The sequence below is a fragment of the Thrips palmi genome, unplaced genomic scaffold, assembly GCF_012932325.1.
Source record: "Thrips palmi isolate BJ-2018 unplaced genomic scaffold, TpBJ-2018v1 HiC_scaffold_11, whole genome shotgun sequence".
In the NCBI taxonomy this organism is placed as follows: Eukaryota; Metazoa; Arthropoda; class Insecta; order Thysanoptera; family Thripidae; genus Thrips; species Thrips palmi.
In genome coordinates, this window is record NW_023144622.1 from 4,756,658 (window position 1) to 4,781,315 (window position 24,658).

At 39.9% G+C, this 24,658-nt stretch overlaps 1 protein-coding gene across 16 annotated transcripts in view; it reads right to left on the bottom strand.

Annotated features, from left to right (window-relative positions):
• Nucleotides 1-976: 976 nt before the first annotated feature.
• LOC117639572 (muscleblind-like protein 2) overlaps nucleotides 977-24,658 on the bottom strand; it is a 104,602-nt gene continuing 80,920 nt past the window's right edge. For 4 of the 16 annotated variants that reach the window (XM_034375384.1, XM_034375376.1, XM_034375378.1 and 1 more), the window contains 4 exons: nucleotides 22,331-22,546; nucleotides 18,890-18,973; nucleotides 17,939-17,980; nucleotides 11,508-16,976 (listed from right to left, as the gene is read on the bottom strand). In XM_034375384.1, the coding sequence (XP_034231275.1) occupies nucleotides 15,897-16,976; nucleotides 17,939-17,980; nucleotides 18,890-18,973; nucleotides 22,331-22,546 (1,422 nt within the window). In that variant the 3' untranslated portion in view covers nucleotides 11,508-15,896. Of the gene's footprint in view, nucleotides 6,213-6,291; nucleotides 6,377-11,507; nucleotides 16,977-17,938; nucleotides 17,981-18,889; nucleotides 18,974-22,330; nucleotides 22,547-24,658 lie in introns of those variants that run through there. The other 12 variants (XR_004587372.1, XR_004587373.1, XR_004587374.1 and 9 more) reach the window with 12 other exon arrangements.

Genomic DNA, 24,658 nt, shown 5'->3' on the forward strand with positions numbered 1-24,658 from the left:
TTATTCGGACGAAAAGTTCAGTGCCGCCACTGGAGACTGATTCCACACGGAGCGCTTTCGTCGCTCTGTCTCTCTCGCGCCTGCACGGGACGCCCCATGAGTGCGAGAGAGACAGAGCGGCGACAGCGATGCGCGGAATCAGCGAACGTGAGCTGCCGCCGCGGCAGACTCGCGGAAGGATTCTTCTTCTCAAGTACCCATCGCACCGCGGACGCTGTGGTGGCCATCGCTCGTGCGTCCTTGTCCTTGGCCCGGCTCTGCCTTTCTGTCTCTGTCCAACTAATGCCTCCCCGACTTACCGTTCGGCTTCTGGCGTGCAGGACGCACTACTCCTCGGCGTGCAGGACGCGCCGTCCTGGTGCTGCGGTCCTCACGGTCTTTGGCGCTGTTAGTGTCGGTGTTTCCTCGGAGGCTCCAGCCAAGCTCCAGCGCGGCTCCAGTCGGCACTGTCACTGAGGCCGGCACCTCCACTGCGTGGAACAACGCGGAGCAAGGTGCAAGCGACACCGGTGCCGCCACTGCCGCGCGTTGAGTCCGAGTCCGCCAGTCCGGTACGGTGCGCTGTGCGCGCTGTGCGTCTCGGCGGCTCTGATGGGCTACTGGCACTGCTGGTCCATCTCCCCGGTCCCCGCTCTCGGCACTCAGTCAGTGCGCCGCTCAAGCCACTCTCCGTCGAGCCGCTAGGGTTTCCCTCCACTCCGCAGCTCCACTCCGAAGCGCGCCGCCCGCGCTAGCCCGCGCTGCCCGCGTCCAGAGCGGTGGCGGTACCAAGCGCTGCGGTGCGGCCAGCTGCGGCCTCGCCTGGCCGACCTGCGCGCCGCGCGCTGTGCGCCCTCTGGCGGCCGGCACCCCCACCAGTGGTCTTCCCTCGGGCCATGCCGGGCGGGGCGTGAGACTCACCGACTAGGAGGTCGTCAGTAGTGTGGTGTGTGGGTGGTTGGGCAAGGTTTTATTAATCATAATTAAAACACAGATGTCCATTTCATCTCTTTTTTTGCATTGTTTATTATCTACTTTACTCAGGAAAAAAAAAGAAGGGAGGTTTTGCAAAAGTTTTGCTTTTTGCAATCCCATTACATCACTTCTATCTTGTTATTATATTCTCATTCAACACGAATAGAAACACAGTGGGTGTGCCAGGAGGCAGTAGGCACCCCCCTCTCAGAGGGTTTTCTGAAATTTAACATGGAGCTTAACACTTCTCTAAGGAATCAACATCAGAAAAAGAAAAAATAGGGGAAGAAAGAGACCTAATTTAAAAGACACAAGGATAAAGAAAAACGACTGACAGGCCTCTCCTAACTGGCTCTACTCACTGTGTCCTGGTATGACATAAGTCACACACTTACTAAAATGTAGTTTCTTGTGATAAGTTATTCAACAACAAGGAGAAAACCGACCAAACACACATAACTTCCTCACACATATGTACTCATAGTATATTTTCTTATAGCAATATTATTTCATAATATAGATACTATAATATGTTTAATTATTTCAAAAATAAAACAGTCTCACACCCACCATTCTGGCTTCTCCTCGTTCCTGAATAATCAAATCTTTAATATTGTAAAAGTAAATCCCTAACAATAACATAACAAGGTACAAGTATTGGTTATTTTAGTGAGACTTAAATAACAATCATCCATTACTAAAAATATCACAAAATTGATAAAATGAGAAAATACTGAGCCACTGTCATGTTAACTGCAGGATCACGGGCGTGGCGTGCTTTGGCTCACGTCACACATCTGGTCTTTCAAAAATATATTCAACTAGTTTTACTGGCACTGGGCCAGAGCACTGGGCCAGGGCCAGCCTACGGCAGAGAGTCCAGGGTTTGTTACTGTGCGGTTCTGCACAGCAAAAGGAGCGACCCACACTAGTAGCCGCTTCAGATCACTTCCTGCAAACAGTCTCCTGAACGGTATTCTTGGGACGGGGAAGGGGCTGGGAAAGGCACATTTAAACTTTCGCACCACACAACCATTAAAGTTTAAGGAAAAGTTTTAGACAGTTCAATTTAGTTAGTTAATAAACAAAGGGTTTGTACGTAAAATCAAAAACCATTTGTAATGCTTAGCATGGCTTTTTGGCATGGCTATGCACTTTCAAGAAATAAGCAAGAAGTGTGAAGCAAGCCAGCCCCAACACACCCTAGCAGCCCAACCATTAAGGAGACAAACAGATGCTTACATGAAGTGAATGTAAGTTGGAATGCAAGGCATTCAAGTTGGAGGGGCATAAGCATCGCATTTTATGTGCATGACCTATGCAGCTTTCTGCGCTTAGCACACGCCGGCAGCACCAGATGACAACACAGTCCATGGGTAAGAATCAAAGCTAATTGCATCAACACTTTCTGGCAAAATTAGTTTAACATTATTAGAAGGCGTAAGGAAGTTTCCCAAGCCATAACAAAACAAAAGTCAACACAAGCAATCACTAAAAGTTTATACAAATTTCTAAATGGAACAATGACAATATTGAAAACACTAATTTTACCCATGGAAAGTTACGCTGATGTCATACAGTAAGCCAGAAATATTGACAATAGAGGTTGTAGATGACCATTGACATGGGCAGAGAAGCTAAAAGCAAGATTCCAGAGAAAATTTTAGGGAGACGAAAGTCTAATTATTTCAAATAATTGAAGATAACGTCTCTAAAAAGATTGCTAGCTAAGCTATAACTGCAGATCAAGCAAAGCATGACTTTTTCCATTACTATGAATTGAAGAAAGACATGATTGAAAATGCACAACCAAAGAAACTCTAAATACTTTCCTCAACAGTATTTACAAACACTTTTAAAAATGTGATATTTCTGTACCTGAACAGCTCAAAGCAACAGAAGCAACGGGAGCAGCAGCAGTTCAGCAAATACACCAGTTGGAAGCAGAGCTTAGACTGGCAAATGCGCTGTTAGGGGATCTTGTATGAAGCAGGCAACCATAAATCAGGTTCGCCATTATTATTAAAATGACATGGCTAGTGAAGATCTCGCGTAAAGTGATGTTAGTAAATATCTTATGATCCCCAGGAAAACAGTCAATAAAAGACTGGCATTAAATGTTTTGTCCTAACTGCTTGCTGTCCGTCCAGCCCACAACAGTGAGATTCAACTAACATCAAAATATGGACCTAATGTACCAGCTACAATGGGAGTATGCGTATACTAATAGAAACATGCAGGATAAGCTATCATAATGTAAGAGTACAAGCTAAGCACATTCTCAGTTAGATACAATAGAAATGGACAGGGTAGAATCCATATATTTTGTTAACCATGGGAATAAGCATCCAAGCTAAACCTATTTCTTTCTTGTTGCCTGCATGACCCAGCGCGCAGGGTGTCCAGTCAAGCTTTTTGCTAGAGTAATGGCTCAGCAATGGCCCACTAGAAGCTCCCTGGTTGCAGTGAGCCCTTCATGCACCATGCACACATTCACTCACAACCACAGATAGTATTTTAGGCCATAACATTCGGAATCCCATATTATTGTAGGAATGCTAGATTGCCTGAGCATTCGACTTGAGAACTGTGTTTAGTCACTTCTAGGGCCAGATTACTTTGTTACTGATTACATATAATGTAATTATAATATTAACAATATTCATAAAAACCATATTATTTATGGGCCATTGTCACATTCCAAGAGGATTGCAGTTGAATGTGAGAGCAGATGGATAGAAGTAACACACAACGTGTGAATGTAATGGGGTGATGACAACAAGCAGTTATGAAGAAACAGCAGTGTCAAACTTTAATACTAACAGTTCACCAGATGAGGGTTAAACGTCCTGATAATGGGTGAGGTGGTAATGGCAAAGGACAGTGAGTCTAAACTAACCAGGGAAGGAGGGAAGGCATAAAGCTAGGTCACTGTTGTATTGCCTGCCACCTCTTGACTCGCATCCCTAACATGTCGTCATGGCGATCAATTGTTTAGTCTCTGCACCCAACATATAGTTTGACTCCAAACCCAGCAATTTCAAAGAGAAATACATACATACAAACATAAAATGACTTCATTATTAGGTTTGTAATAGGCTAAGTAGCTTTATACAAATTTAATAAGGATGAAAGAAATAGTGTTTTACATTGGATGTTTGACAAAGAAGAAAACAAAAAGGATTAACTTTTTCTCATACACTTATCTTGAAACAGTATAGATAAAAATACATACCTCAATGTCCAGTACAGGATATCACATTCACATCAACAACAAACCTTTATTGTGTATAAGTGTTACTATTTATCACTGTCGGTGCCTTTTCATAGGGCAAATACATGGCTTATCACTTTGGGAAAAGATGCGTAGATGTACGCATACTAAGTTCTGGAAGGATACAATGAAATGAAATCAAAAGGTATGTGAGAAATCACATACAGAATGTTTTGGTAAATAGTGCTTTGTTGCACATCAGCGCAAACCACTTAAATTTTCAACGACCACTCGTAAATCAGAAACAAAATGAGACATATAAAAGACACTTTGTTCTCCTTAAAATAAAGCAAAAGGGGAAATAATGTGGCACTTTTTTTTGTGACGTCTGAGAGGTAAAATCTGCAAGGAAGGTGCAGGCAGTCAACAGGTTGATACCACATTAAGAGAGCTACCTATAGTCTTCAATTTACAAGTTGGTCAGTACCATGGTTTGTTTGTTTGTTTGTTCTTTAGTTCTTAATGTCTACTCTGTACAGCCTGCCCTCACACTTTCAATTGACTAGAACCAAGATCACTTTCTGGCGACGCTTGACAGAAACTCCACTGTTGCAACATCATAAATATGAGAAAAAGTTTTCCTTCCTAAGAAATAAAAACATTTTCATTTTTCTCTTAAAATTCGTTTCTTTAAGGACATACTTTAAGACGGCAAAAATCAACACCTAACAGTAACAATTTGGATGTAATGATGTAGTGAGCAGAAAAAGATTCTGCCAAATCGTTGCACAGTGAGATGTATCCAAACCGATGGTTTCATCTCCATCGGTCTTGGTTCCTTCCCAGACAAAGAACCACATAAGATATAACAGATTGATGGTCAAATAAACTCCTTAATACCTAAAGTGCTGTATTTTTTTTAAACTTCCACAAGCCCAAATGAAAGATATTTTTAAAACAAAACATATATATTTATATATATAAAAAGAAGAGAACACAACTCTCTATTTTCATTATGATACAAATATCAAGATAACATGGCAAAAACAATTAGAAACCTCTCATTTTCTGTGAATGGCAGTTTGATCCATTCTTTCACTCACTAAATATTTCACGACACATTTTCACTGAATAGAGAACTAACCCCTCAACGGTTAAGTAATGCAATGAGAACTAGGCTTGGCATCTGCCCTTGTGTGCATGTTAAGAGTAAAAATCTTAATCAGTTCAGAACTTTCCATCAAGCTTGATTATACCTAAGGCAAACATATCGAAGTAAGTAATGTAATAATATATGACTTTCCAGTTGTGATACAGATACTTCAAGATACAATATACCATCATTGTCTTTTACGAGATTTGAGTGAATGGATACAGAGAAGAGATTACAACCTGCCAGCTGGCAACTGCTTAGTGACAAAGAAACAGGAAAAAAAAGACCTTCTCTTTAAATATGATAAAATACAAAACTAGATCAATAGTTTTTCTAGATGTGCTACAATAAATAACATGCACAAGTCTCAAACAAACTAGGGGTAATATCATTCACATTTATGTTCTCATTGCATATAGAGAGATACTTTTCTTTCTTAAAAATCAATCATAACTAAAACATAAAACAAAAAAATATATATATTCATATATATATTTATATATAATATAGTGAGTCATTGCATGACCAGTTTAGGTAGGATAATAATAGTAATAATTGTAATAACCATAATAATAATAATAATAGTAAAGAACATACCCTTGGAACAAAAATCTTGTTTTATAAACAACAAAACAAACAATTATCATGAACAAAACAAAACAGTTTGGTGGTCAGTAGGATGGGTGGGAAGGCAGGCAAAAACACATGAACTAGTTTAAACTTATCATTCATGAGGCTTTGAGTGTTAGGGATTCACACATGTCTGCATGTGGCTCGCTGGAGGCAATGCAATGGGTATATGGTAAAACTTGCATTGCCGACGGCTGCACTGACCCCTGGCTGCGTCACGACACACTGTGACCCTCATTTCCCGCACCTCCACACCACAGCCTGTGCAACAGATAAACAATACCATGAGCACCATAGGCTGTCAGAAATATCAAACTTGGGCGAAACATGAGAAACCTACCTTCCTGAAGATGAACAAATTTGCAAGTCATTCGATTGCAAAGCTGCCGATTAAAATCTTGGCACACCGGGAGGGTGTCCAGTAACTGCAAACAAACACAGAAATAATTTTATATTATTAATTGAGCGACACTTTCTTGGAGGAAAAATATTAGCCTTAAACCAACCACATAACATTAGACACTATATTTGTAATATCTTAGTTTTCCTCACATTCATATGTAACCCCCCCCATCATATATACTTTAATATCTCAGAGTGCCAATAACAGACTTCTAATTTGAATATTGGTTCAAATTTGATTTTAGATTAAATGCAACAACAAAAGTTAACAATTGACAGAATTTTATTGAGGCAGACTTAGCGTAACACATGCAAGATTGAATATCCAGACAAAATTCAAATGAACAACAACAACAAAAAAAAGAATTTAAGAGTAAAAAAATAAATTTTGAGGCAGTTAAAAAACAAACAAAATAGCTACAGTAGAAGATCATGAGGATTCTCATGTAGACATGCATCAAAAGAAGTGGTGGGTGCACATGCACACTAAATGGCTGCTGGAAAAAATAACTGCATGCAACGGAACAAAGGCGAAAACCGCAAGAGCACTAAATCTCACTGACTCAAACTATATAAAGTGAGCAGCAAGCCCAATGAACTTTTGTTCATTCAATAGGAAACTTATCTTAAAACCATATTAAAAATATATAGTAAAAAAAATATTACTGCAAGAGCAAAACTTGGAGGTTTCTCTTTACTTAAAAGAAAAAAAAAAGAAAAAGAAAAAAGAAAGGCACAACTGTTGACCCCACAAGATTAAAAAAGTTTGAGAATATTTCTTATCTGACGTCTCGTTACTGTGCTGGAAGAAGAGAATCAGTGTGTGTTTGCACAGCACACGTGATTAGCTGTTTAACATACAATTAAGTTCATTGTAATTGCAAAATGACATGAGGTTACTCATTCAAAATTTATGAACCTCCAGTGAACCTTAGTAAACAATTTGCATAAGAAATTATTTTATGAAATATTCATTAAGTAAAATATGTAGACGGAATTGAATACTACAAGTCGAAGAATACCTGTCCTTGGTCGTCAGTGTAGATCACATAGGGAGCGTTTGCAGGACTGCAAGCTGGAGCCGGCCCCACCATGCAGCAGCAGCAGCAGCAGCAGCGGCATACAAAGCATTCGAGCGAGCGTTCCATTCAGCATTGGTGTGTGCAGAGTCGCACAGTAAGATGTGGCAAGTAAACAAACAGACAGGCAGCTGGCAAGCTTGAAATAATACAACTTCTGGAATAAGCTGCCGCCCGGTGTGGCCACAGGCTCATCCGTTAAATTAGAGAAATAAACACAAGAGAAAAGAAAAGGGCAAAATTAATTTGAGCATGCATTAAAGCAACCAGATCCCACTCAGTAACATGCCGCTCAAGAGTGAAAGAAATTTCAATGCATTGTATCCATCATCAAACAGGTCTGTTTGGATTCCCCGTAAGCATTTTAAAATAAGATTGTCTTTCAACAAGAGCCATCAGTTTTAGTAGGGCCGATCACTGAAATGGTAAGGTACAACACTGAAAGGGATAAAAGCCATGGAAGTTTTAAGTTACAATCACAATGCTACCAATCATAGATACTTGAAAATAATACCTTTGATCCACTTCTGACGGTAAAGCAACCATTTAATGACTACTTGGAAGTCACAGCATTGAAAGGAAATAAGTATATTCACACCAGAAAAAATACGGCTTTTCAAAATCCAAAATACTATTAATCCATTTAGGAGAAATTTATTTTCCCCACAATTCTGAAGCTATGTTCATTTGCTAGGTTTTGAAGCCATTGATATATGAACTCTCGGCAAAGAGCTCAACTTTGTTCGCATCGACAGCTAGCATTAACTGGATGTATCTCTTCATTTCAAAACTACACACGGCAACAATCAGCAAATGCTCAGCTTGCGCGATGGTTGATCAAGCTTTTTGAAAAGACTAGTGCATACACCTGGATCCAACAAAGCATGCTTTATGAAATAGATGTGCCAGGCTAGGGATTAATAGTTCCACAACCTTAGACAGAACAACTGATTGAGAAGAATAGTGTGCATAATGTCTACTTCTGCAAAATCAAAGTGGTAGACGATGAGAGGCAAACATAATGCCTTCTCTTAGATTTAATGTGACTTAATGTCACGACTTGTTTATTCCTTACACATATTAAAGCAGGCTTACTGATGAACCTGCTGTAATCCAAATGAAATGATTGCAGACAAATGGTTAAAAAAAGCTACACTGGTAGCACAGCACATTAATAACAAAATAAAGGTAATGTGAAAACTTTTTTTTTTGCCTGATCCAGAACAAAGATAACTGACATGTTAATTATTTATTGTAATTTTATTATGGGCCAAGAGAAACGTTCATTTCCAGAGGCATTGACTCAAATTTCGAGCTGAAGCTGAAGACACCTAAAATCATAAAATGGAGGCCAACGTTAAGAGAGGGAAGACAGTAGCTTAAGGGCAGCATGCGCTTGCGCACACTCACTCACACACACTCACACAAACCAAACAAGCGAATAACACGCTAAACATATTCATGTGAAATATACGCAGGGAAGCTTAGGAGTAACTTACTCTGCTCCAAAGCACCAAGTGTAAAATTGTTCCTTGTTTTAATGTGTTTTAATGTCCAATAATTAACTTTAAATTCTGTTTGTAATGACCAAATGACCAAACATTCAAAGAATTTGATAACAAACTCAAATAAAACTTTTGAAATGTAACATCAGTAATCCCCTTAAATGGAGTCTGACAGTATTCAATAAGAATGAAATTCTGGATTCTGCTCTGGAATCCAACCATGGAAAGAAAAGAAACTGTGGCAAACAAAGTTATATAAAATCTACGCATACATGCTTTGCTAGCATGCTGATGTTCTTTCACATGATGCAGCTCAAGCGATATGTATCCCAAGAATCAAGTATAAAATGCTGATATATACGTAAACCAGCACCCGTTATTACCCGGCAGACTGTTCCATGTTCCATGGGTCTGGCATCTGGCTGTGTGGTACAGGGTGTCAGGTTCGAGTACAAGTGGCTCAAGGTAGCCAAGGTGATTGTGAAGTGGGTAGTGGGTTGCGGTGGGCTGCAGAGTGGGCGGGCGGGTGGTTAGTTCTAGACCTTACCTCCACGTGCACCATGGCCAGCGAAGCGAACGCTAAGCTTCACAGCAGCGCAAAGAAGGGACACAACACGGGGAACTGAAAAATAAAAACTCTCTTCCATGGGCCAGATTAGAGGTGTACCGATGGCCGGAGTGATGCTGCCCGTGCAGTTGCACTGCTCATGTAGCCCACTCAAGAGAGTACGGAAACTGTGGAACAAATTAGTTCCATTCACTGTTAAATCTGGTCAGATATTTTCATACTGTGTTTGTAGTACGTTAAGGGACGAGTTATTGTGAATATCTGCGCCAAGTCTCGCCGAATGTGTGATCCTCGCTTGGCCAAATGGAGGCTTGTGAAACTGAGTAAGTAGGATATTTTCGAAGCAAGTGTTTTCCAACTCCACCGCACCCAGCTCAGGTCTCAGCATACAGCTACAAACACCGCATTCAAGAACATGGCAAAAAACAAAGCAAAGAGGCATCTTACAGTAGCAGGAATGTCTACTCCTTTCACACACAAATTCAGTAGTCATCAATAACAACAAACCCGCTAGGGCTGTTAAAGACAGAAAGAATATGCACAGTGTTCACAGCAAACAGACTCCTGGTTGCATCTATATTTAGCAGAGCTGTAGCATAGCCACTGAAACATGAGCTGTGTCTTTTCCTAGGCATCATGAGGCAAGACCTCCTAATAATTAAAACTCAGTTGCATAGCTTATAAAAAGACATTCATTTTTAATTCATAGAAAAAAAAAATCTGAAAAATGGTACATATTGCTTGGAAAGATAGTGCACTTAGCTGAAAATCGCTCACATAAGCAAGAATGAGAAGCATCTAACAAGTCATAGTTATTAAGAGGTTTGCCAAAGGTGTGCATGTGTTCGCTATAAAGCACACAATACGCTCCAAGAAAGGTGTGTTCTTCAGTTTTATACCATCAAGTGCAAGTATATTTGACTTTGTTTCTTTTTTTTTTTGCTATTGGAAAGAAAGAACGATGCATAAGGGATGGAATGTGTTAGCAAAAAAAGCATATGTACTGGAACCTTTAAAAATACATCACTATCAGGGCTGGGGTCTTTATATTCATTTTTGCACTGTATAAGCAATTTCTCCAGTCCCTAAATTTGCTTTCTTATGTAACAGCTTGTAGGAAGTATCTTGTCTTCGCAGTTGAAATAACTTGAAAATTCTGTACAAAACCCAGCTCACAAACGAAAAACAGAATCTACCACATATTACATTAAGGATACTAAAATAAAGAATGTAATGGAAGACAAATTTGACAAATATGAATAAATGGGAACTCCACAGAGAATGCAGAGTTCAGTCAGTTTCATTATGCAATAAACAGAATTTCAGAAAAGAGCTCTAACATAGACAGTTCACTCACGTGAAAGCCAGTTAGAAAGTGAGCTGGGCATGTGGATAGAGTCCACATGATACAGATAAAGCGTTAATAAGGTACTTCAAAAAGCTCAAGCATTGAGGTAAGTCAGTTAAAAAAAAGCATGAGGAATGGCCTTATCATTGTCAAGAATGATGAAGCGGATCTGGAGAGAGCGAGCAAAATGTAATTACTACAGAATAGGCAATGCACAGTGTGGGTCGCGTGTCTTGGCTGGCTGGCGTGATCTGGCATGTGGTTCAGCAGCTTAAGATGTCTACGCTCAGTTCCACAATCCATCCAACCTTTATTCTGTTTAACACCCAAGACAAATCTGGTACCGCTTGTCAATTAATTAGGATGCTAGTGTAACTGCCCACCCAAGCTCAGAATTGAACAAGAGCAGAAGCTTTCTTAAGTTATGAATACAATTCCAAGCCTTGCTTAGTCTCCTTCGGCCCAGCCACTGAAAGCAGAATGATTCAAACATAATGTGTTTCAACTGAATAGTGAAGGCAAAAAGCATCCTTACTACAAAATCATCGGTACCTCACTAGTCTGGAATGAGCGGGAAGGAGAGGATTTTCAGCTAGGGATTACTAACAGGGATGGACAGAAGTTTTCAGAGAGTGAGAAAAATAGAAGCATTAATAAAACAAATAAACATGCATTTTTCAAGCATTATTATTACAAATACTGTTTGGTGTTTATAAGTAACTTGCTCCTCATATATGATCTTCATTTTTTACAAGACATCAGAATGAGCAGTATGTAAGGAGAGTACAGTACAGCATAGAACACAATCAATGTGGGAGTACAGATCCAGTATGCAAGTACATACAGAGGAGTATACATGTGAATGGCAAATAAGCGTGACACATCAGGCAGCCACATCATCAGACCATAATTTTATCGTCGAGAAATTAAAAACAACCCAAAACCAAGATGTACATTCTTTTTGCCCTTTAAGTAATGATAATAATGTAATGTCTCAATAAAAAAAGTCATTAAAAAAAGTAGAACAAAACATTAAGACCAGGACAGCGCAATGCAGAAGGCACTTTGGTTGTGAATGCTACCCAATGCCAAACCAACTACTCATTGAGCGCACTCAGGGCATGAAGCAGTGTTCACACAGGGATATTTTTCATTGAATGCAAACTTAAAAGCAGTCGAGTGTTTGTGGGCTTGCAGGGTCAACAGGACTCGCAGTGGGAGTGTCAATGCACTCATTGCAGGCAAGGGCGTCTACGCTCCCAAACACTCCTCACTAAAAATTTCAGGCCACTCCAGATGAAGCAAAAATCAAAAGAATATTTATACTTGAAATAAAAAGTAAACATTTACTTTCCTAAAATTTCTTTTTTTGCGGCACACATTCTCACAAATGCCTGGCATGGCAAAAGCCGTCATTCCCTCCAGTGTACTACGGAACCTGAGAACTAGCTAAGTCAGCACGCACTTAGTGCAACATCATTGCATATGATGATGGATATACCAAACAATTAAAAGGGACTAAAGCCAGTCATCCTAACTGCCTGAAAGTAAAGGAGGTGCTGCACGGAAAGGAACTATTGGGAGTGTGGGCAGAAAAGCATTGACAAAGGGACCCGGTAATGACAACAAAAATTAAGAGCTGGAACAGAAGGGGGAGAGAGAGGAGTAGGTGAAGCTGTGCTCTATAAAATTTAATGGTCTGAGACAGAACTTAGCTCTCTCTGTCCAAGAAATGCCAAGCACAGAGTCTCATGTTTGGAAACTTCAATCACATGTCATACCACAATTCTATTGCTGCATATGCCACACTCAACATTTCACCATGCGATGCTAAAGATTCATTTTTTGTGTCATACTACATCACACTTTGACACATAGAAAAGCCACCTAGTTGAATGTGAAATAAACCAGACTATTTATCTAATTAGGGAAAATATGTAGAAGTTAAAAAAAAGAAGGCAGCATTGGTGTCTTTGTAGCGGACAATAATAATTGACTACGAGCAAATGTAAAATGCCAGCTGTATAGAAAAAGCACTCGTTCGTGAAGAACTGTAACAGCAGAGAAAGGAAGAGCAACCACCACAACTTGAAGGAAAGACATTTTCATATTGCATCGAGGGAATGTAAGAGTGACAACCATTGTCAATCAATGAAGTGTATTACGGCATATGACAGAAGCAGCCCAAAGTAAAAATATTCACAAACATATAATGTAAAAAAAAATTTTCAACAAAATCAGAATAGAGCAGCTTGAGGTGTGCCAGTTTAATGATCACTGAAAGGGCCACTAAATGTTAAATATGATTGGTTTAAGTGCGTCTTGGTTCAAAATTTCCAACATTGTTTATGTAGTAAAAGAATACGGTGAGGGATGCTGTTATTGATACTCAGAGAATGAAGCTAGACAAAAAAAAAAGTTGATATTCTTTGTTGCATTCAATTGAAATCCTCCCCTAATGTGAACTATCCCTTGCTGGAACATTCTGACATCACACAATGTACAACACAGCACAACACCCGCATTCCGCTTTGTTTTCAGTACAAAAGCCATGCAACAGTTTCATAAAGCGTTGTTCGATAAATATACGAAGGAGTTTGAATCAATCAAACCTTCATCTTGTCGAAAATGTTAAAAGCACATGACAAGCACTGCTAAAAATGCGAGAATAGAAAACATCAAGTATTTGAAACTAAATGATCTGTTTTGCGATTGCTGCCTAAGTGCTGCGGTGGGAACATTCAGGAAACAAAGAAGATATAGCAACGGACAGAGTGTGATTAGTCAGAGTGCTCCAACCGAACAAATTCAAGTCCAAAGCAGTTTTGCTACCTCCTGACAGTACAACGTTCCTACTCCTCCTACTCTGTACTCCTTAGTCACAACAACATACTTTGAAAAACGCAAATATCCATTCATTGAACAAATAAAACAAGAAGGTTGGAAAATTAAATTAACATCAATAAACAAAAATAATGTGCCTACACACTACTTAAAAATTCATTTACTTTCAACAAATTTAAAATGAAACATGGCATTATCTTTTAAAACTAAATTTTATATATAATATTTCAAACAACATTTAATGTGTGAATCATAATATTCAATGGTACCTCTCATTAAGATCTGGGATCTTAAGAACCAAGAACAGTTAATTTTAAAAGTATTCTTTTTTCCCAATTAAACATTATTCAGGGGTTAAATATGTTTACTATAATAGGAACACTAATCAAATGAACTGCACACTATCAGTAAGACTGGTCTGTTGGAGTGAGTCAGGTCTGGGCTCCAGGCACACACATACAGTTCGTCACTACAGAGTGGAAAAAAGCAGCTACACGAACAAAGTACTAGACTCAATGGAGAAGCCCAGACAACAGCCAATATCCCTTGTTGAAATACCGTAAACCTAGCCTATTACTCCCATCGCCCATTAAACTAACTGTAATTCAAGGATATAAGCTGAATCTAACACAGATATAGGCCTTAAATATCACATACATGCACTGGTTTTCAAGAATCGTTAAAAATTAAAAGCTAAAAATCATTTATCAAGTCAACTGGATGGTGGATATTGTCTGAGCGTAACAATGGTTTTAGTCCCTGCACCCGGGACATTCCAGCAAAGGTGATAAGATGCAGAGGAGAGCCAGGGGGGAAAAGGACCAGGGAAGGAAGCCACAACATTGCAGGAGGAACCAAGTCTACTGATGGTCAGGGCGTACAGCATACAATGATTGTTTTAACAAATACACACTTTAGATAGAGGCCAATGCTGCTTAACCCAGGAGCGCAAAATCAACAAAGACACTCTGAACAGTATGGCAACAGGGCACACCTCTAGTCATAGCAAATAAAAATCAGCATAAAACAATAATGTAAGGTGGCCATTAAAAGATAGAAACAAGAACAAAAAGGATAAAGCTCACTGCAAATCTAATTCCTTTCCTATCAAACAAACACTGCGGTAACTTAGAGATTTTAAGACTGGAAATGTTGTGTGCTCATGGGTAAAAATAAAGAAAAAGAAAGATGGACAGAGAGACAGATTGAAAGACAGACAGATGGAGACAGATTCACAGAAAAGGAGACAAATAGCAGGGAGAAAGATAGAGGAGAAAAATCAACAACACAGAAATATAAACTAATACAATCTACAAGTTTGATAGTATAATGTTGTACCATGCTTCTACTTAATGCATATCAGTGATCCCCCATTTCCTGGCATGCGCAGAATTCAAGTCAAATTAATTGACTTATGGATGATCAAGCAGCATTATAAAACACCTAGATCATACAGTGGGAGCAGAACAGGTACTTAAAAAGTATGGTACACCACACTTGTCCACACTGCACGCTCTTGAGCTATCACACTATCACAGTCCAGTCACCTATCAAACTAGCACTAACATCTACCAGCTGTCTGTCACTGGTGTTCACTCATTCACACATTATTTCTTTAGAATGCCTACATATTTGGTAATGAGAACACTAATAGTGTCGGAAAAGAAATTCTCAACGGAGAAAATTTATCTTATGTCCCTCACATGTACAATTACTAACATCAAAAGAATTTCCCACTTGCTTTGATTTTACCACAATCAGCATTACACTATGTTAATTAATAAGAATTTATATATTACTTTGCATATATATATAATATATATATTTGTATATATTTATAGTTGAAAAATCTTGTAAAGTGGTAAAATTGGTACACATCATTTCTCTTTGAAATATTTACAGTAAAGTCAGCGACAGTCTGTTTGTACAACCTTGTGTGTGTCACCACACAGAGGCACATGCCTGACACGCGGTTCATCAAGAACGCACAATATCAAGCCCTTCTTACATATCATAAAGTTTGTCAAATTTTCAGTTTGTTTAGCCCTTTGCCAAAAAAAAAAAAAAATACTGATTCCATTTTTCTTAAAATTTTTTTGCTTTCTCATATTTAAAAGTTGGGGAATTTTGACTAGAAATGAATCCAAACTCATTAATTAATTAAGGCTAGTTTGTAAGTGGGCATGCTGGTCAGGCACATTAAATTGTTTTCATCTTTTTGTAAGGTTGGACCACCACACTATTACTGTTGTACTGAGCAGCTGCACTGGCGGCTAAAAGCCCCTGCGTAGACGCTGCGTTCTGAGCTGCACCAGTGGCTGAGGGGAAGGGAAAGGAGACAGGGGAAACTTGGGCTTGGCCTGCCGCCGCAGACGGGAACATTTGTGGGCGCAGCATTCCGAAGGGGGAGAAAAATTGGGGATGTTGCGGCCTGAAGGTCAGGAAGGGATTTGATGCCGCCGCTCCCAGCTGACCCATTTGCGACATCTGAGACATCTGAGACATTTGTTGGGACATCTGAGACATCTGAGACATCTGTTGCGACATTTGGCTCATCTGAGATAGTTGAGACATCTGAGACATTTGGCTCATCTGAGACATGGGTGACATCTGGCCGAGCTGGCTCATGGTCGACATCTGAGGCAGCTGGGAGAGGGTGGACATTTGGGTGAGGTTGGCGGGGTAGCGGGGTACAGCTGCCACCACGGCTTGCGATGCCCCGGGGGTCTGGGAGGGGTTGTGGTTGGACTGGTGTGCGGCTTGCTTGTTAAGCGCCACACCTGTGTAGGAGAGGGCGGTCAGCGGATTAGCTACGCTCACACTGCAAGCACTCACACTGCTTGCACTAGTGCTTGCACTGCTCGGCACTGGGCCCGTCGTGGCGGCGGATACAGGCATGGAGGAGGTAGGTGAGGGCTTTGCAGTAGAGCTTTGGGCGGTGGAGGTCGTGGTGGTGGCCGTGTTGGTGGACGGCTGAGAGGAGGTGCCCCCGCCTCCGCCTCCACTACTCTCCTGGTAGTCGTCTTTGCTCCCAGCCTCGTTGCTGGCCGTCGAGGAGGTGCTGGAGGAGCTTGGGGGGCCGGAGGGGGGCAGGGGAGGCAGCTGGGGGAGCGAAGGCAGCGCAGGCAGTGGAGCCAGACCGGCCGAGTACTCACATGATACGGGCACGAACGGCTGCTGCAGCTGCATCAGCTGCTGATACGTCGTGTTGGGCTGGTACATGGGGAGGCCAGACTTGTCCGCCGCCGGCCGCTTGTAAGGCACCATTCCGGGGAAGGCCTGCAAAAGCACCAACAGGGGATGAGCACGGGGGGGTCGGGTCTGCGGGAGCGCGGGGCCACGGGCCTTAGCCGCAGGCCATGGGCCGTGGCGCGAGGCGCAAGCACTCGGCCGACAAGCACGGGCACCGCACAGCGCACAGGCACCGCGCGGGCACCGCACGGGTAGCTGGAAAGAGGCGACGCGAGGCGACGCACAGAGCATTCTCAAGCAACTTGCATGCCATTCAGCACTGAGTACGAAAAAACTGGTCATTTCACAGAGTAGCTGCCATTTCTGTTTCCCTCAACTCTTGAAAAAAAAAAATTAATCAAAATAATTGAAAGTGTGGTTTACAATGTCATAATGAACTGCCCCCTTCCCGTTTCCATTCGAAGAAAAATGTTTTTGATTCACAGAAAATTGATTCACACTTTCCTCTTTTTCCTCACGAATACCAATGAAAAACACACCAATACTTCCCAAGTGGTACATACAATGATAAAACCTCAAAACAGCAAAAAGTCACTGTAAGCTGAGCTCTGATGTAGAGTTTTCTCAAAAAAATTGGTAGCTTGCAAGGTGACAAAATTACAGCATCAGCTACATCTGCTGCTATTAGCTGCTCAAGCTGTACATCCGATCACGCAATATAAAATGTTTCTACCACTCCCTCGAAGCTTTCAATATACATCAATTTTATAGCTGAAGCAGTCGTCAGTAAAAAAAAATTTAATGGAACAGTACAATTTATAAATGACATGTGATGACTTTTAAGCATGTCTTTTATACCTTTCTTTTAAGGAAAAAAATGGGGGAAATCTTTGCAATTTAAGGCATGCTTACAAGCCAGCACAAAACCATGTTTGTCATGTTTTACAGTTTTGACATTAAAGGAGAATTAAATTCAGACAACACAGCATTCAGCAGGACAAGGCCAGCATAGCTGGTAGGCCAGCAGGCAACAAAGCATCTTCACTTACAAAGTTTTCATAGTAGAATGATCCCACTGACTTCATATCCATCTGTAAAACAAAAAACAATAACATCTGATGTCAGTTTCGTTGATTTCTCATCATTTAGATGCACCTTGCTCTCACAGCAAAGCTCGCTTACAGAACTCAATGCCACCAAATCTACACGGTCAAAGTGATTGCTGTTATCTCGGATTCCTAATGCAGTGCTAATGAAAGTTGTATTCTAGGCAATTACTATCTATTGTGACTGGTATTATTTTGCAACAGGATTTGTGTCCTGATACATATAGTAACTAAATACTCAATTCCCATGACACACAAGTAATTGAATAATATCCTTAATGCATTCACTGTTCACATGGTCATTTTTCGACTATTTTGTAACAGAGTTGAAACTCAAGTTAATATTAAAATGTTGTTACATTGCTGGATTGTGAACATGGCCTAGCAAAATTTGACAGAATTATTCCAACAAATATATTTTATTGAAACTTAAACTATAAAATGCAGCTACTTGCGTACTAACTCAATCAAAAACAGAAAAAGAAAAAAAACAACCAAATCACGATGCCTCACATTCTTCCCCTTCCAGAGAAATTCCAGATTTGATTTACAAAATTGTCATTTCATAATATGTACCAGTCACCTAAGCAAGCCTAACACAAATTTCATACAGCAGTGGAATGGCATGCATACAGAACACACTTCTCAGGAGCGTTTCTTTAAATTGTAACAAAGATTTGAAAGATTGCAGTTAAAGCACTGCAACATAATGACACATTTTAAATATGATTAGTTCCCTTGAAGTGTGTACTTTGTAACTAAAAACTAATTTAACCAAATTGACTGCGGTAAGTCCTCACATGTGGACCCATAAGCACCATATAAGAAAACCATTCGCAGTAAATTTGGTGAAAATGAAAATAAATAAAGATAGCACGCAAAGCATAAATGTACCATTATCATGTCATCGCTTGGGTCACGAGAGCGCTTCTTGCCCACATCCTGTGGAGCGCCTACATTTGACATGGCGACTCCAGGCTATTAGTGGCGTCATCGAATGGCATGGCATCACATTCAGGCAGGGCAGGGCAGGCAGCGGCACACAAGCAGAGCGGAACAGGGTGACCAATGGATGATGAGCCAACGGGCGCAGCAGGCGTGGACAGACATAAAGCAATAGCAAACCAAATGTAGAAGTTGTCATGAATACATACAACAGTGAAAAATAAGCTGCACATAAGATGTGGCACAAAATAAACATAACAGTTGGCAAAATTAAAACAAGAAAAAGCTGAAACGTTGCAGTTGCAAAGCATAAGTCAGTTATTTTCTGAATTGACTAGGATAAATGTTCCTCTTCAATGACTTTAAATTTGGTTGAAGTGCACATGCATATTAAGCTATGGATGAAATCGCTGGTGCACATGAAGCATGTACAAAAACTAAGCTTTGGTGGCATTTTTTTTCTTCCTTTAATCATTGTGGTACCATCAGAAATGACAAAACAATTATTTCTTTTCAAAATTAACTGGAATTCAAAAAGTAAAATAAAATGCACTCTTTTCTACAAAAAGCTGCAAAGACAACATGCAAGTATCGACTCATAATGTGAAACATCGGGCTATATAAAATATCTCTCTTAGAGTGAAGGGGAAGGATGCACTGAAGTGGAGACTCATTCACCATCTACAATACAGGTTATTCACTAAAGTTATAGATAAAAAGAACTTTTCAAATGAGGTCTCCGAAACTCGAACTCTGAAAAAGGAAGGTTAAACAGAAGCACAACCCTTTGGTGTGTGTGTGTTCATTCCACTTCTGAGCTGACACAAGAGAACCAGTTTGACCATCTTCAGAGCTTGCTCCAGCACATTTTCTTCAGTTAGGGACAACCATAACATCAGTCTCTCTCTATCCTCTCAAGAACCCACACTTTCTCCTTTCACATGAAAATATTTTCAAGTACAGTTCGCACTTGACATTTGTCTCCAATTAAACTGAACTGGCAGCCTTACAGAAAATACATCAGTGCTAAATGTCACAAAGTTGCTCTTTTTCTTCACCATCAATTCATATATCTACTGACTAAGAATGCAAATGCTTAGTTCTGCATGCTTGAAGTTAGCATACTCATGGTAAAAGGCTAAAATAAATTCATAAATTTGTAGAACATATTCTACAACATGGAACAGGTGCATATGAATTAAGATTAATTCAATGTTCAGAGATGCAATAAACAATGTGCTAACATTCATTAATAAAAATAATCACTAAGTTAAACAATGAAAGAAGGACAATCTCTTTTCCTCAAATTTACTTCAAGATTGAAAAGAGAAAAGAGAAGCAACAGATAAAAATAAAGGTACCAAGCATGCATGGTGGATGTAGAATATTTAGCATAAGGGAGATCTACTGAAATGGTTTGAAAGTAAATACTGTCTAACAAAATTGTGTTGAACATAAAACAGGTGGCATCTACTAAAGTTTTACAAAAATGGGAAAAATATAAGACAAAGTATGTTTACTTTAGTTCTCCCTTTAAAATTAGAAGACTGATCTACTCCTCCTTTAATTTGAAGTTCTAAAAAAATCCACCTGAATTTGTTCAATCAGAAACTTGAGAAAAAAAGGAGGAAAAGAAACTGGAAGACGAAAGTAAAGACGGCCATGCATGCCTCCATGTTGTATGAGGGAACACCTTCATGTAGCCAATTATTAGGGGTAAGTTATTCAAGTGCAACTTGTTAAAGAAGTACCACTTCTGTTGTATGCACCACCAGAAGAAACCAAATCATCATATTGAAATAATGTGAGTTTCTGCAGATAACCACTTAACACAATTTAGAACAAAGATAGCCAAATTCAAACCCCTATTTACCGGTGACTGCTATATGTAATTAATGTTATAATTGTTGAATTAGTGTAAACAGAAAATATATTAAATAAGTTTATAGTTGTCAGTGTCTGTGGAAGCAAAGTGCAAAATGATGGTGGGGAAGTCAGAGAGAGAGACAGACAGAGCAGACAGCGAGAGGAGACACAGAACAGAGTAGCAGAACACAGGTATAGGATTCTGGAAAGGATCATGGTTTGCAAAACGGCAACATAATATCAGAAGCAAGGCAAAACATTATGGCACATGAGGCGACATTTTATAAAATTCAGAGCAATAAGAATTATATTTTGAAAGATATCCCAGCACGGAAAAAAATCTTGCTTGCTCTGGAGCGCATAGCAACAAAAATGAAGCAGCAGGGTGGGCAGCATCTGGGATAGTTGAAGTGTCACTTAAGATATCAGAAGATTATACAAAATTATTAATTACTGTAGCAAGAACTTCAAAAGGTACAGGGAGATTATTCCCTTTACTTTATGTCCTGGCCTAGAAGAATTGATTATTTTCCACAAATGAGACTATTAATGGAACTAAATAATCAGGTCTAAAGATTGCAAAAGAACATACACTACAAAAGATTGGCAAAACTAACCAGTAAGCAAAATAATGGAATGAAGGACATTAGAAAAGAAATTGAAAGAAACAGCAAAAGAAAATAGACAAATAAACGGGCAGAAAGACTGAGCAAAATGTAAGAAGTAAAGAAAATAGACTAGATAGACAGAAAGACAGTAAGACTGATAGACAGGCGGATAGATACAGATAAATGGATGCAGATGGCTTCTGCTGAAGACAGTCCACATCTTCAGAACTATTGACCATTACTACTTTTCCCTCTCATGAGCCCCTGAAGTGACATGGTTTCTTTACCTTCGTAATTGAATGAAACTACTTCAAAATAACACACTTCAATCAACATTAAGGAAATGTTGAAGCCAAACATAGGGGCTGCTGTTTATCTATTAGACGAGAGAGTTCGCAACAAAACAAAAATGATGTTTGGGAAAATGATGCACAGAAACAGAGATTGCAAGCTTTCCGTCAAAACATAAAGAGCAGAACAAAATGACAAAATGCTAACATGAACTATAGGAGCGTCATTGAAATGGAAACTGTTTCGTACAGAAGTACTGAATCAACAAATGAAAAAAATAATAGCGCTCAAAACAAACTTAGTTGAGATTTACATTTTGACAAATTTTATTATGCTATTTGTTATGTAAAGCTAGAAATCTCTGAGCAGAACACAGAAAGCCGAGGAGTTTAGAGGGATAGACAGAGGCAATGACGCATGGACATGAGTTTGTTCGCAAACCCAGGCCCACTTTCAAAAGCAGCAGAGCCGTGAAACTTAAAGGCAAGGAAATTTGGTGCTCCGAGAGGGAGAGGTAGTAACAAGCCAGGCAAGACGAGAGGACTGTGGAGTCTCCAATAGCAGTAGTCATCATCAACTAAAAGACAAAGAGCAGAGAGGAGAAAAGAGAGGCGAGAATGCCTACCGCGGTGGGGCGCGCTTGTGCAGCCTTGATATAGGCTTGGAGGTGCAGAGGGGGGTGGAAATAGCGGCAAGGGTCGCGGCTGCAGCGCCCCTTCACGGCATCCATGCAGACCGTGACTGTTCCGTCCTCGGAGGCCGTCACGGCTTCTGGCGGGTGCGCGAAACGGCACTCGCACTCAGCACGCTTGCACGCGCCGCGCTGGAATTCTCGACAGACCTAGGGCACGGGGATACCACAAGCACGCTACAGCTGCGGCCAAGGACCATGACGATGACGATGACCATGATATGGATGAATGGGCGGATGGAAGGGGGTGGGGGTGGGACAGGGTGGCGGTGGTGGTGGACGTGATGGTGGTGGGCGTGGAATGTGGCAGGGGATAAATGAATAAATGAATGAATGAATGAACAATGAAGATGAGGCAGAATGATTATGAGGGAACACTTTTAGCAAAAATACTGTCTCCTCTTCAAATAACATAAATGTCCCTATCTACCTATCAGGAAGCCAATCTAATGCCCAGCCTAAACCTATAAATTATACACTATCATTATTTAAATGAAGAAAACAAAGTTGAAAAACTATTCTTGAACCGCTTAAATTTTTGAAAAAGTTTTGCTTCTACTTTTTTTCCAGAGGAGTTTGAAACATTAAAATATAAATTGCAATGCATTAATATCATCAAGATGTTAACTGACTGGGTCAGAAGAGATGGGCATTGCGTTGCATCCCTCAGCTTCTTGCACCCGATGCAGACTCTCTCCACATGAACATGACGCCTTGCTCCCATGAGGAGAAGCACACAAAACTCTCCATAATTAAGGTTATTCATCAATTAAGTAAGGTTTCAAGACATAATATCAATGATAATTTTAGACAAGTAAAACATCAAACCATGATATGCATACTATTTAATGAAACACTCGTGTTAATTATGGCTCACACAATTCTGATTCACGATAAGGAGCATTTAAATATAAAGCCATTAAAATTTTCAATAAAGCATTATTACAAAGTAGCTTGTCATTATGTTTAAAGCATTGAATTGAAATTTTGCTCATTCGTCCTATGGCAATGATTTTCTATAAGTATTGAAAACAAAGGAAGAAAAACACATCGCCTTTGAAGGAGTAAAGCTAATAGCCACAATTTATGCCCATATCAAACGTTTAAATTACTTCAGCTGCAGAAATTAAATCAGCCCCGATCCTCAGTTCTTTAAACAAGACAACGTCACATTCCGTTGGAGGTTGAACACAAGGAATGACAATAGCTGAAGGGAAAGCAAGGGGGAGCAAGTGCACTGCAACACAGCGGGAGACAGTGGCAGAAGAAAGACAGAGAAGCTAGACAGTGTGGTATGGCAGCAGTGAGCTGGCTATCAACCCGCAAGGCCATAGCAGGGCCAGGCCAGGCCGCAGGAATATCGTCTTCTCATTTTGTTCCATTTGGGAAAGCGTGATATGGCAAATGTGTTTGCAGTGTATTTCCCTTCCTAAATGTATTGATCAAGAGAAATGGTCTTGTAATTTTACAGATGACTTGGCACTCAATACAATTGTTGGTGGTTCAAGTTTTTGCTCTTGATCACATAATTTATGGGATTGACTCAATACAAGCTCCCAGGAAGCTGATTGCACATTGTTTAAACTGCTTCACAACACCAGTAGTTCCCAATCAACTTAAGATACAAATAAAAATAATCCTAAAATAAAATAAAGCAACAAATGGAGACAAATGGCATTAACACAATGTGGTGCGTAGAATGCTCTCAACTGAATTTAATCTAGCAAAAAGCTTCCTGAACTTTTTGCATTACTGCTGCTTGGCTGCACGCAGTACAGGATAAGAAAACTACCATTCTACTAAAATGCCAATGACCAAAGGATTGAGAGAATTAATTGTAAAATCATTAATTTTTTTAAATCAAAGGCTAGTTGTAGTAGATGGGAGCACAAAGCTTATCCATTCAAGCATAAATTAATATCAGCCTGAGGGGCTGCACCTGTAAACTGAATTAAACTGAAATAAAATGAAAGGAGGAAAGCTTAAGTATTAGAGGGAAATCAGAGTTAAACAACAGATAAATTAAAAGTATAAAGAAATAATAGGGTTAATCATGAATAAATGACACACCAATTAACAGGTAAAAACAACACAAAAAAACATATATAAACATCTAAATAAAAGTATATGGGAAGAGTTTTGTGTACTTGTGGAGTGGGAGAGGGAGGGGCCATAACAGAGAGCTTGCTGGTAGATTGCAGATGAGTCAACCAACATTCAGGGAGGCATAAGGGTCTTCATATAGGAAGCCCTGAAATACCC